The following is a 14,956-nucleotide window of genomic DNA, read 5'->3' on the forward strand; positions in this document are numbered from 1 at the left end:
ATAAATAAAATAAACTTATTTTTAAAAAAATAAGGTCCTGAAAAATGTTATAATTTTTGACCCGGCTTAGGTATTTGTTTTGTCACTATTTTTTAAACCACACATGTGCATTCTGGCCATTCTTATTCATAAAATACATTTCATAAAAATGTTTAATGTACATAAACCTGAAACAATAAGATACAAATCAAGCCAAAACCTAGCTTTAAAAGAATTGAGACTAAAATAGAACTACAAATTTAATCGTACCAAATCTCACTTTTACATGACATTTTATCAAAATAAAAATTTCAAACAATTCTATTCTTAGAGAGTAAAAGGATTCTAGTTTGCAAGTACATTACTGAAAGGGATTTTCTCTAGCTTTCAAGTAATTTCAGTTGCAAAAGAAAACATTCAATTCACAGATCTACTTTTTATTCAGACATGTAAAGTTTCTTAGAATGATTTTTACATAACATAAGCTTAAGTCTAGCATAAAGTCAATCTCCCAGATGTCATTTTACATGCATCAAACAAACTTATGAGGACAAAGGCAATTTACTTTAAAAACACAAACACCCACACATACACAAAAACACTTTATACAGTCTCTGCAAAGTTTCCATTTTAACTATAAAAATAAAAACTATAAGAATAAATATTGCTTACCTGTTCCCTACTGAATCTTGAGAGATCTGAAAGTTGGGAATGACAGAAGAAACACCATATTCATCTTGGTACTTCTTACAAGATTTGTAATGATGTCTCATGCGATAGAATTTAATCTGTAAATTATTGATTAAATGTAATGTGACTTTCAAAAGAACAAATATAACATGATTCCATTTATATGAGGTAGAACAGAATTCAGAGATAAAGTAGAATACAGGTTACTAGAGGGGTCGGGGTGGGGGTGGGGGAACGGCAAGTTACAATTTAACAGGTACAGAGTTTCTGTTTGGGATGATCAAAAAATTCTGGAAATAGATAGTGGTGATTGCTGTACAATGTTATGAATGTACTTAATACCACTGTATTGTACACTTAAAAATGGTACGTTTTCTACCTTACCATTCATGATACTGCACTCTAATTGTTCATTTGATGCTTCATACAGATTGTGTGTATGTATATACATATCATGTTTTCTTACCAAATGGACATATATTGTATAAAAAAAGTTTACCACAATCTTTCACTTATAAAAAAAATAAAATAAAACTAAAAAAAAGGTACGTTTTACGTTATATATTTTACTATAATAAAACATTTAAAAAATGTTTAATGTAATATGACTTTTAATATAAAAAGGAACTCATAAGACTTGAGATATTGCCAACAAGAAGGAAAAAAACAAGGCAGAAATAGATAACAAAATATTCCATTTAAACAAGAGGTCTTTGTTTTTTTTTAAGTAAATGATTTAATTCTTAAGTAGGAGCTGAAAATAAGCAGTAAGTTTCTCTCCATTAGATTCAGAGACAATGGAGATGAGTCCAACTGTCTGTAAACTCACCATAAAAATTAACAAATAATTTTACACCTGAAAAAAAAATACCACTAATAGACAAAAAATAATATTAAAAGTATTAAGAGGTTGCCTCATAGCACTGGGCATCTTTTTATTTCTTTAACTACTGCAATCTGGCAGAGTTAGAAAGTGCTTTAAAAAACTAAGTTCCCAAGTTAACACTTGGAACATTTTTCAGTTTCTCTCTGAGGAGCAGAGCCAGAAATCTCTCAAGTGTATTTTCCAGCTTCACTTCATTGCCCTGTCAGTTAACACCTCCCTCAAATACATGGAAAAGCAGATATGTCTTATGTGAATGCATGAAACAGCAACTGGTTTTTTTGCTCACTGACTTTATTAGCTGTTTGAAAAAGTGGTTGTGATAAATCCATAATAAACGAATATACTCAAAGCCTAACCACCTCTCACCATTTCAATCCCTCTCCAAACGGTAGAATAAAATCCAGACTGGAGAATTAATGCCAGTTATTTGCCAATACCTGATTTTTTACACCTGGTCCTTAAAAGGCAAAGTCTTCTGCCAAGTATTTTGTGATTTCTTAGATAAATACATAAACATCCAAGTACAGTGGGCAGCTAGAGAGTTCCCCCTTGACTACATAAATCCATTTGGCCCATTTCTACCTGCAAAATTGCAATAATGATACTACCACCAGAAAAATTATTCAAGGGCTGAATCTGTTCCAGAATGGGGCTTCAATGAGTTAAATGCCAAGTCTGTTCATTCAGTTCATTTAGCAGGTAATCAACGAGTGTTTATTTTGAAAAAAATGCCACGCTAAAAATTACGGCAAATTCAGAGACTGTATCCATCTTTCAGTCTCTGTTCTCATTAAGTTTATAATCTAGTAAGATCTACAGCCACAGCTTTTCTGGCCTTTTCTACCCAATTCTCAACCTAAATAATTTCTCTTCAAAACAGTACCCACCAAGACAAGTCAAACAGAAATTTCAGAGTAGAAACTTGACTTTCAAAGAACTATGTCACATTTACTCTACCTGTTTTGCACAGCATCTGCAGCTACCAGAAAACCTCCTCATGATATTTTCAAGGTCTAAGGCCCGTTCAGGACATGCTCTTTCCCTTCTAGTCACATTTCCACGACACAGGGGACAATGTATTCCGCTTTCTCTCATTGCAGTCAGGAAACATTTTCTACAGAAACTAAACCAAACATTTGTGACAGGTTAACTACAGAAAAAAGTACTCTTTTCATTTCAATAATTAAACACAGCAGTTATGGGTATGTAATCATGCTAGGCTATTTGTATGTACATAAATCTAGAATTTTTTAAAACTGTATATGAATTTCTCAGTGTAAGACTAATGTCTGGACTAGATGGGAATACTAAAGAAACTACTTTTAACATAATACAGGAAAAATAAATATTATATAACATTATCAGGGGAAGCATGGTACAAAGGAAAACTGCATCTTATCCTGTGTTGTTGAGTAGCTGTGTGATTTTCAGGCAACACACTTAACCACAATGGATCTCCATTTCCTCCCCTTACAAAATGAGAGAATGGACCACACATCAGCTTTGTCTCAAACTGATGTACTTCAAGATGTTGTTCTACAAGATATGAATAGGTCTCCTACAGAAACTGATTTCCAAAATTCAAGGATTATTCAAAGTTATTAAGGTTTCTCTGCTAAGGAAACCAAGTGTTGCCCAAACTTCTGTGGTCAGGATATATGAAAATTCCCACAACAGTGTGCAATGGAATATAATTTGAGAAATACTTAAGAATCCTGGGCTTCCCTGGTGGCGCAGTGGTTGAGAGTCTGCCTGTCGATGCAGGGGACACGGGTTCGTGCCCCGGTCCGGGAAGATGCCGCGGAGCAGCTGGGCCCATGAGCCATGGCTGCTGAGCCTGCGCATCCGGAGCCTGTGCTCCGCAACGGGAGAGGCCACAACATTGAGAGGCCCGTGTACCGCAAAAAAAAAAAAAAAAAAAAAAAAATCACAGCCATCTGTACCTGGGCTCTAGAATAATTATACATTTAATTCAACCCCCTATAAATACAAATATACTAATCTTCCACATCTATACTAACAAAAAAGTTGCGAGGTAATAGTGTGATAACAGATCACACTGAGTTTACTAACCATGCGCTGAGCAAGTCACTCTTCTTGAAAATCAGTTTCCTCACACATACAATAAGCATCTACACTTGATAGGGTTGTTCACAGGATTAAGATAGGTAATGTAATAAAACGCTCAAGACAGTTATTTTTGAGTCAGCAAAGTGCTTGATAAATAGTAGCTAATATCACTAAGGTAGCATTAGAAGTGATCACCAATACTTTAAAACATGGAAAATATTCATCATAACCAGGAGTCAAAGAAATGCAAAGTAAACAAGACAAAAATACATTTTTCAGTTGTCAAAACACTAGTTTAAAAAAAATTATAATATCCAGTGTTAAAGGAGACATAAAGAAATGAGTGCTCTACATTTCTTTTTTTTTTTTAATTTATTTATTTTGGGCTGTGTTGGGTCTTCATTTCTGTGCGAGGGCCTTCTCCAGTTGGGGCAAGCAGGGGCCAATCTTTATCGCGGTGCGTGGGCCTCTCACTATAGCAGCCTCTCTTGTTGCGGAGCACAGGCTCCAGACGCACAGGCTCAGTAGTTGTGGCCCACAGGCCCAGCCGCTCTGCGGCATGTGGGATCCTCCCAGATCAGGGCTCGAACCCACGTCCCCTGCATTAGCAGGCAGACTCTCAACCACTGCACCACCAGAGAAGCCCCGTGCTCTACATTTCTGAATAGCAATTTGTCAATACTTAACAAAATCCTTAGTGAGGGTGTCCCAAAACTCTGAATGCCATTTTGAGCTTTAATAACTTCACAAGTATAAATACCACAAAGTTACAAAGACCATCATTTTTAAGTTTAATTGTTTAAATTAAAAACTGAAATTCTGTTTATATGTTTTGTAAATTTGGGGTAATACATTTTTAATTTAAATTCTTTGTTTCACTCAGTGTTTGCATTCTTTAATCAGGGGGACTGTAAAAAGGAAAAAAAGAAGAAAGGAGAGTCAAACAAAAAACCCCACAAGACTAACTGGAACAATAGTCTAGATCATGATACGGTCTACATTAAGGCAGGAGTAGGAAGGAGGGACAGAGGGTCTCTATTTTAGATACATAGTTCTCAATGTCTATGACTGTGTATGAAGGGGGCATCCTAGGTTAAAAAATAAAATATAATTTTTTGACAATTACTTGTGAGAGAATGAGAAAGAAAAGCATTTCTAATTTAGAAGACTGAGTAAAAGGTGACTGTATTAACCAAACTGAAAAATACTAGAAGAGTTGGTTTAACAGAAAAACGCAAGTTTAAAGTACCTACAGGGCTTCCCTTCTGGCGCAGTGGTTAAGAATCTGCCTGCCAATGCAGGGGACACAGGTTCAAGCCCTGGTCTGGGAGGATCCCACATGCCGAGGAGCAGCTAGGCACATGTGCCACAACTACTGAAGCCTGTGCGCCTGGAGCCTGTGCTCCGCAACAGGAGAAGCCTGCGCACCACAACAAGGACTGGCCCCCGCTCGCCACAACTAGGGAAAGCCCAAGCGCAGCAACAATGACCCAACACAGCCATCAATCAATCAATCAATCAATAAATGTATTAAAAAAATAAAGTACCTACAAAAAGCTCAATGCGTGTTATCCAGCAAACAAGTGGAAAATTGGATCTGAAAATTGGGGGGAAGAATATGGAGAGCAGACAAGGTAAGAAGAACACTAAAGAAACAATCTAGAGAGATATAAACATTAAAGGAAGGTTCAAAGAAACAGAAGAACCAAGAGTAAATAATGTTATAGAAGCCAAGTCTAATAAACTACCAAAGAGAAAACAGTAATTAAAGAGCTAAAGGTAAAACTATCACCAAACTATTAAGCTAAACCTTCCTCTTTAAATAAAAATTGAAACTGTCAACAAAGTTCACACCAACAAAATTCATTACACAGAGATAACCATGCATAAAATTGATGGAGCTTGAGTGAACGAAATGAAGCAGGTTAGTAACTATTAGCAGGTAAATTAGTGAATATGCTGGCTAATTTAACAATTACAAGTAAAATATAAACACAGAATATTAAAAGATTTTTTGAAACCTGGGTGTACAAACATAAGCTGTATTTAGGGGGAGTGGATAAAATAAACCAAAATTTCAAAGCCCACTTATTCAATACCTGAAATAGTATATAACACTATATACCCACCAGAATGACCAAAATGAAAAAGGTGGAAAATACCAAGTGTTGAGGAGGATGTGAAACCAACCTAAACTTGCATTCAATGCTATAAAAGTGTAAACTGATACAACCATTTTGAAAATTAATACAACCATTTGGCAGTATCTAATATAGCCAAGTAATTCCACTCCAAAGTATATACCCAACTGACTTGCATATCTCATCAGAAGAAATTTCCTAGAAAGTTCATTGCCACACTATTTGTAATAGCCAAAAGCTGAAAACCATACAAATGTCCATCAACAGAAAAATGCATAAACAATGACAGCATATCCACAAAATTAAAACTATAGTATACCGTAATAAGAATGAATTTGGATGTATGTTAAGCTTTGGAAGCCAAACGCAAAAGACTACAAGCTGCATGATTCTTTTTTTTTTTTACATCTTTATTGGAGTATAATTGCCCTATAATGGTGTATGATTCTATTTTTATAAAGATCAAAGAGCAGGTAAAACTATATTGTTAAAAGTCAAAATAGTGGTGTCCTGGAAGAAGTGGGATACACTCCTTGGAGAATTGAGGAGTTCCTGAAATGCTGGTAATGGAGTTCTGGAGTTCTATTGCTTGGTATGGGTGTTGAACACATAGGTGTGCTCAGTTTGAAAAAAATTCACTGAGCTGACTTTTATGATGGGGCACTTTTCTGTTAGGAATACTACACTTAATTTTTTTCAATTAGGAGTAAAAACAAGGGTAAATATGTTTAAACTGTTATAAAAATAGCTAAATTAATCTTCTAACTGGGCTTAAAAACAAACCGAAAAAAAAAAATCGCTAGAAAATTTCCAGAGCTAAAAAAATACGTCTGCAAAATAAGAGACAACCAAATGACCAGTACAATGAATTTCTGAAAGATTTTCATCCGGATCACTAGAAAATCTTAAATAATTATTTTTTCAACTTCTAATAGCTTCCAGAGAGGGAATAAAAAACAGATCACGTACTAAGGAAAGAGAATCAGATTAGCTTCAATCTCATCAGCAATAACAAACAGATGACAAAACAATAGAATGATGTGTTCAAAGTTCTGAGGGAAAGTGACTTATAACCTAGAATTTCATCTTCTGGCTACTAAACTATTTGCTTTTTGAACCCTAGGCATTTCTGATAATGCAATAAATACAATACCGAGAAACGACACATTCTGCAAAACTGCACACTAAAACTTACAGGGCTTGTGGGGAAAAAATGGTTGGGGTAGACTAACTGCCCGGAGAACACTGTCATCAGAGAACTAACAAAAACCCAAACAGGGCTTCCCTGGTGGCGCAGTGGTTGAGAGTATGCCTGCTGATGCGGGGGACACGGGTTCGTGCCCCAGTCCGGGAAGATCCCACATGCCACAGAGCAGCTAGGCCTGTGATAGCCGCTGAGCCTGCGCGTCCTGAGCCTGTGGTCCACTGCGGGAGAGGCCACGACAGTAAGAGGCCCGCGTATCACAAAAAAACAAAAAAAAAAACCAAAAAACGCAAACAACCCTAATAAAAATACTAACACATTTTAAAAGACATTTACGTTCTTAATAAACGTTTTACTCTAAAGCTTAAAAAAAAGAGGTGAGGGGTTAGAAAGGAGTGATTAAAGCTGATAAATTCCAGAGAGATCTCATGGCCAAACCGAACCAAGAAAAAAATGTAGGTTGTGTGTTTCGTACAGTAGTGTACAATTCTGTGGCTTGCTATATTCAACTGAGTTTTAGTGTACTTCTCTTCAGCTAATGTAACCATTTGCTAATGGCTCAAAACATCAATGTGCAGGGGAAAAAAATACATATAAACCAATCCGTTCTGATATAATCTTGTATAACCACAGAATGTTATCACTGTTGAGTCTGTTATCACTTGTCTCTAACCTTGTTTGTGGTCTTTTGATATGGAAAATTTTTAATTTTTAATATAGTCTAAATTCATCACCTTTTCCTAAAATTATGGTTTGTGCTCATAGTCTTAAGCCTTCCCCTTCTCAAGATCAGGGATATTTCCCTACATTGCCTTCTAAGAAGTTTAAGTTTTGCTCATCACATTTAAGTTTTTAATTCACCTAAAAATACCTCTATGTACAGTAAACAATAGAGATTTCATATGCAAAGCCATTATCCAAATACCATTCTACTGAATAAGCCATCTTTTCCCCGATTTGCCATGTCATATCTATCAGAGTTCTAATACATGTATGGAATTATTTCTGGGCTCTCTAGTATATGTCCTACTGATCATTTATCTACTGCTGAATTAATACCATACCATTTTAATTACTATAACTTCATAATACTACGTCACGGTATCTAGCAGGGTTGGTTCTATCTCTATGTTCTACTTTTTCCAAATTTTCTCAGTTATTCATGGTCATTAACACATCATTATGACTTTTTAATCAGTTTTTCAAGTTCTACCAAAACAATGATGTTGAGACTTTATTGGAATTGCATTAGCTTTTTTAGAATCATCTGAGGGAGAACTGGCATCTTAATTTTATTGCATGGTTACATGTCATGTCTCTCCACCTATTCAGATTTCTTATGCTTTTCAGTAGTTTTTCAACTTTCCCTACAGAAGTCTTGACATTTTTACTAGATTATAATAGTCTAATTATTTATAAACTATTTATAGTTTTTGTTGCATTATAAATAGGATTCTTTCTATTAATTTTTTATCTGATTACTGTTGGTATAAAAAAATGTTACCGACTTTTGTCTGTTGTTCTTATATCCAGAAACCTCTCTGCACATTCTTACTAGTTCTAATCATTTGTTAGTTAGTCGTTTCTCTTAGGTTTTAGATGTAGTTTTATCATCTACAAATTATGACAATTTTATCTCTTTTTCCATCTTTGTATACCTTATTTCTTCTTTTCTCACTGAATTGCCTAAAGCCCGAAATACAATGTTAAATGGTAGGGAGGATATAAATACCCTTGTCTAGTTCTTGACTAGAAAAGCACATAGGGTCTACTATTCAGTACATTTACTATAGATTTTAGGGAAGCTATCCTTAATTAGAATAAAAGTAAGTTCCATCCTATTCCTAATTTGCTATGACATTTTATAATGAAAGGCTGAACTCTATTAAATGCTTTTAGCATCTATTGAAATGATCATGTGCTTTCAACATCCAAATTCTCTTCCTATTTTAAAGGTGTTCTTCATTATGTGATTTTCAGTGAAAATCAGTTCCTCCTGAAAGGACAAAAAACTGTGGGTCTGTCAATTCCTCCCAACAATTCTGTCAGTTTTCATCTAAAGTTATGTTGGTAGCTGCAAAAAAGTTCATGATTATTCCTTTTATCCACATGAAATGACTCTCTTTTTTGTAATGCTATCTGAATTAAATGGTCTGATATTAATATTTCTATACCAGCTTTCTTTTAGCTGACATAGAAATATAAAGACTCAGAAAAGCTCTCTGAAAGACTCAGTTCTGCTGTAAAGTGTCACACACATTCCTAGAAGTCACTGCACTATGCAAAATCATCCAATAAAAACCACAGAGCTCATGGGAAAAACAGGATTGGGGCACAACACTCAAATGTACACATCCAAAAGAATACTCTATATAGGTTACAGACGCATTCACGTTTAAAAGTTTTAACTTAGCCTGAAAAAAATACACACTACTCATTACAATAATTGTTAAAAAATATTTTAGCTTTATGTTTTATATTCCCTAAGGGAAATACTTTAAGCAAATATGAATACAATTTATATGTATACTATGCTACCATTTCTGTTTAAAAAAAAAAAGGCAGAGGGGGCTTCCCTGGTGGCACAGTGGATGAGAGTCCGCCTGCCAATGCAGGGGACACAGGTTCGTGCCCCGGTCCAGGAAGATCCCACATGCCGCGGAGCGGCTGGGCCCGTGAGCCATGGCCGCTGAGCCTGCGCGTCCGGAGCTTGTGCTCCGCAACGGGAGAGGCCACAGCAGTGAGAGGCCCACGTACCGTAAAAAAAAAAAAAAAAAAAAAACTCAAAACAGATCATAGACTATAGTAAACTGGGTAATGGCCATCCAAAGATACATTCACTTCCTAATTCCCAGAACAAGTTAATATCACCTCATATTGTAACAGATCTGATTATTGTTAAAGATTTGGGGATGAGGAAATTAGCTGGAATTATCCAGGTGGGTCCTAAATGTCACCACAAGTGTCTTTATAAGAGAGGCAAAGGGAGATCTGACAAAAACACACAGGAGAAGCCATATTGAGATGGAGGCAAAGACTGGAGTGATGTGCCCCCACCTCCTCGAGGCCCTGCCAACACCTTGATTTTGGTCCACTGAAATTGATTTCAAACTTCTAGCCTCTAGAACTGTGAAAAGATTAATTTATGTTGTTTTAAGCCACCAAGTTTGTGGTAGTTTGTTACAGTGGCCCTAGGAAACCAATATGCAGAGTTAAATGTGAAACATTAAACTATAAAACTTTGAGAAAAAAATAGAAAATATTCACAATACAGAGCTACACAGAGTTCTTAGACTTAATGTTAAAAACACATTCCATAAAAGGAAAAACTGACAAAGTGAACTTCATAAAAATTTTTAAACGTTTGCTGGGCAAAAAAGATTGTTAAGTAGATAAAAAGACAATCCAAAGACTGGAAAAAAGGGCTTCCCTGGTGGCGAAGTGGTTGGGAGTCCGCCTGCCGATGCAGGGGACACGGGTTCGTGCCCCGGTCCGGGAAGATCCCACATGCCGCGGAGCGGCTGGGCCTGCACGTCCAGAGCCTGTGCTCCGCAACGGGAGAGGCCAGAACAGTGAGAGGCCCGCATACCGCAACAAAACAAAGACCCAGAAAAAAATATTTGTAAATCATATACCTAACAAAGGAGTAGTATCTAGAATACATAAAGAAGTCTCAGGGCTTCCCTGGTGGCGCAGTGGTTGAGAGTCCACCTGCCGATGCAGGGGACACAGGTTCGTGCCCTGGTCCGGGAGGATCCCACATGCCGCGGAGCAGCTGGGCCGGTGAGCCATGGCCGCTGAGCCTGCGCGTCCGGAGCCTGTGCTCCGCAATGGGAGAGGCCACAACAGTGAGAGGCCCGCATACCGCAAAAAAAATAAAATAAAATAAAAGAAGTCTCAAAGCTCAAATGTTAGAAAGCAAATGATCCAATTAAAACATAGGCAAAAGACACTGAAGAGACATGATTTTAACCTAAGATATACCGGTAGTAAACATGCCCATGAAAAGATGTTCAACATCATTAGCCATTAGTAAAATACAAATTAAAATCATGAGGTATCACTACACAGATTGAAATGGCTTAAAATTTAAAACAATGACAGGGACTTCCCTGGTGGCGCGGTGGTTAAGAATCTGCCTGCCAATGCAGGGGACATGGGTTCGAGCCCTGGTCTGGGAAGATCCCATATGCTGTGGAGCAACTAGTGCCACAGCTACTGAGCCTGTGCTCTAGAGCCCGTGAGCCACAACTACTGAGCCCACACGTCACAATTACTGAAGCCCATGCGCCTAGAGCCCATGCTCCACAACAAGAGAAGCCACCGCAATGAGAACCCCATGCGCCCCAACGAACAGTAGCCCCCGCTCGCCACAACTAGAGAAAGCCCACGCACAGCAATGAAAACCCAACGCAGCCAAAAATAAATTTATAAAAAAAATAATAAAAAATAAAACAATGACAACATGAAACACTGGCGAGGATGCAAAGAAACTGGATCACTCATACACTGGTGGTGGGAATATAAAATGGTATAGATACTGTGGAAAATAGCTTGGCATTTTCTTAAAAGACAAACCATGCAACCACCATATGATACACTAATTGCATTCATTGCATTCTTGGGCATTTATCCTAGAGGAATGAAGGCTTACGTTCACACAAAAACCTGTACATGAATATTTATAGCAGCTCTATTTGTAATAGTCAAAAACTGGCTATTCCAGATCTCCTTCAGTGAATGAATGTTTAACCAAAATGTGGTACATCCATACCATGTTGGATGCATATTCACCAATAAAAGGAACTAATGAAAACACACAACAACCTGAATCTGCAGAGAATTATGCTGAGTGAAAAAAGAAATTCCAAAAAGTTACATATTGTTTGATGCCGTTTATATAACATTACTTAACATTCTTTTTTTGCTAACAGCTCTATTGAGATTTAAGTCACATACCATACCCCATTCACCCATTTAAAGTGTACATTTCAGTGGGTTTTTTACTGTTATTTATAGAATTGTGCAATATTTAAGATTCTTGAAATGTCAAAATTATGGAAATAGATAACATGGGACTTCCTCAGTGGTCCAGAGGTAACAAATCCACCTTCCAATGCAGGGGACACAGGTTTGATCCCTGGTCGGGGAACTAAGATCCCACTTGTTGTGGGGCAACTAAGCCTATGCAACACAACTACTGAGCCCACGCACCTCAACTAGAGAGCCCTCATGCCGCAAACTACAAAGTCCACACCCCACAAGTAGAGAGAGAAAACCCACACGCCTCAATGAGCGATCCTGCATGCCGCAACGAAGATCCTATGTGTTGCAGCAAAGACCCAACGCAGCCAAAAATAAAAAATAAAAAGTAAATAAAATTAAAATTAAAAAAAAAAATAGAGAACATGTGAACATTAGTGCTTGCCAAGGGTTAAGGAGGCACAGGGTGGGATCAAGAGGAAAGTGGGTGTGGCTATAAATGAGCCATGTGAAGGATCTTTGTGGTGATGGAAACTTTCTTTATCTTTACTCTATTAAGAAGAAAGATATCCCGGTTTTATTTACAAAACATTACCATTAGGGGAAATTGGGCCAGGGTACACAATTTCTGTATTATTTTACAACTACATGTGAATCTACAGTGGTCTCAAAATAAACAGTTTAACTTATCCGTATATTATAATGCATATTCACTTAATAAATACGTATTAAATACTTACTACATAACAGAACTAGGGACATATCAGGGGACAAAAGTGATGAAAATCCCTACCCTGATGGGACTTACAGCATTGTGTGCATGCAGGTACTTGTGGCAAGTTTGTGTATATATACTACTATATCCAAAAACATTTTAACAAGTCATATTATTCTGTGCTAAAAATAGTAAAAGTAATTAATGAACGTGAAGAATCCCAAAGAATCATATTATTTTAAGAATTCAAATATACTAAAAAGATTTTTAAAAGAATGGAAAAGGAATGCCCTCTAAGAAATACTGAGGTCAACTAAATAAGACAGGCAAATTAATAAAGATTCAAAAGCACACATCATATATCTTAGTAGATTCCAGGTAAGTCCAAAAATGGACTTTTTTTAAAGACTCAAGAAACAGAAAAAATGGAATAGCATTATAACTTTAGATAAAGAGAATCAAGTATCTCAAATCTGAATGTATAAGAAAATGTAATAATATACCAAAAACAAAGCAACTGACAGGAAAATAATGTAAAATAAGTAATAAATTACAATAGATTATTATTAAATCATAGTCACAGAAATGATCACAAATGTACCTACACACTCTGAACAGTAAAATTATAAATTAGTATATAAAAATTTAATATGGAAAAATGCACATAGCCATATGTTGCTAGCAACTAAAGAAAATTTTAAAGCGACTTCTAGACACCATTATGAACTGCATTAAACTAACAAAATATTGCTTAAAAAAAATTGCTCAACATAGCGAATATCCTGCTCCGGCTGCGCGCTGGGCCACGGCGCAAGCACTGGAAGATGGGGCCGCCCGCCCATCCGCCCCGTGCCTCGGGTCCCCGCCCGCCGGCCACCCCGGCGTCCCCCGCGAGGCCCCGGAGCCGAGGGCCAAGCGGCCGCGGACGGCAGCGTAGAAGGTGAGAGGTAGAGATGATCTTCAAAATGAAGTCTCTGGAAAATGTTCAGTTCTCTGCAGGAACTACAAAAATGGAAGGAAAGAACATTTTCAAAACGAAATTGTTGCCACCGCAATGAAGAGTAGCCCCCTCTCTCCGCAACTAGAGAAAGCCCGTGCCCAGCAACGAAGACCCAACGCAGCCAAAATAAATAAATAAAATAAAATAAATTTATTTTTTTAAAAAAAAGCTTTCTAAAAAAAAACGGAATTGTTGTGAAAGTGTGTTTACAACGAACTGATACTACTGACAGGGTTTTTTTTTTCTTTTTAGCTAATGAAACACTTTAACAAGATTGTATTTATGGTCAAAGGAAACTGGACTAACCATGCGGCCGAAGACTTTTCCCGCCATGACCTACTCTGGGAACAGCCCGCAGCGGCTGCAGGAGATCTGTGAGGGGCTTGAAGCAGCCGCCCAAGACCCCCGCCCCGGGGCCGCCAGCAGGGCCGAGCAGTGACGCCCCGCTGGACGCCAAGGCCCTGGGGGGCCAGGCAGCAGCAGCAGCAGCAGCAGACGAGGACAGACGAAGTTCGGGCCTTACCAGAAAGCCCTGAGAGAAATCAGATACTCCTTGCTGCCCTTTGCTAATGAATTGGGCCCTTCAGCCGCCGCAGAAGTAAACCAACAAATGCTGCAGTAACTGGTGGACGTGGGCTGTGACCAGATGGGTGGACGCTCCCAGGAGGCTGCCCATCTGGGGTGCAAAGGAGACCAGCAGAGGTCCCTGCAGAGGGGTTTCTAGGCTACAAACCCAAGGCCCTTTCTGTGTCCCATTGCGCTGTTTTCCACCTCCTCTCCAAAACCATCTTGTTAGCTGCTTTCCTTTTCAGGCAAGATCCAGAGATTTCTCAGCTCTCCTGATATTGTGTCACATGCACTTTCTGTCTTGTCCCTGTGATGATGGGAAGGCTTTCCCATGTAGCCGTTTCCTTGGGGTTTATTTGGCTTATTCTGAGCTGTCATGGGGAAGAGACTGGCTTCCTTTGACCTGTGTTTGGTTTGTGCATTTTTTAACTCAGCTAAGGGTAAGGTTGGTTAACATGAGTTGGCTCTTTGCCTCTTTTTTCTCCTGTTTTAAAAGATAGCCATCTATGCTGTTAGAGGACACGTAACTATATTAAGGGAATGAGAAAGACTAGAAAATAAAAAGCTTGAGAAATTTAAAAAAAATGCTGGCAAAGATGATGGAATACAGATATACTTTAATAGTCTTAATGGCACTGTGTAAATTAGCCCAATTTTGTGGAAAGCAACATGACATCTATACAAACAGCAGTAACTATTTATTGAGCACTTAGGCAGGGTT

The 14,956-nt window shown here is 37.7% G+C and overlaps 1 protein-coding gene across 1 annotated transcript in view; it reads right to left on the bottom strand.

Moving 5' to 3' along the window:
- Positions 1 to 14,956, bottom strand: part of RNF138 (ring finger protein 138) — a 41,503-nt gene that overhangs the window by 19,168 nt on the left and 7,379 nt on the right. The window contains exons 3-4 of the mRNA XM_060170628.1: positions 2,513 to 2,678; positions 652 to 767 (exon numbers count right to left, since the gene is read on the bottom strand). Of these exons, the coding sequence (XP_060026611.1) occupies positions 652 to 767; positions 2,513 to 2,678 (282 nt within the window). The remainder of the gene's footprint in view (positions 1 to 651; positions 768 to 2,512; positions 2,679 to 14,956) is intronic.

The sequence above is a fragment of the Lagenorhynchus albirostris genome, chromosome 14 (assembly GCF_949774975.1).
Source record: "Lagenorhynchus albirostris chromosome 14, mLagAlb1.1, whole genome shotgun sequence".
NCBI lineage: Eukaryota > Metazoa > Chordata > Mammalia > Artiodactyla > Delphinidae > Lagenorhynchus > Lagenorhynchus albirostris.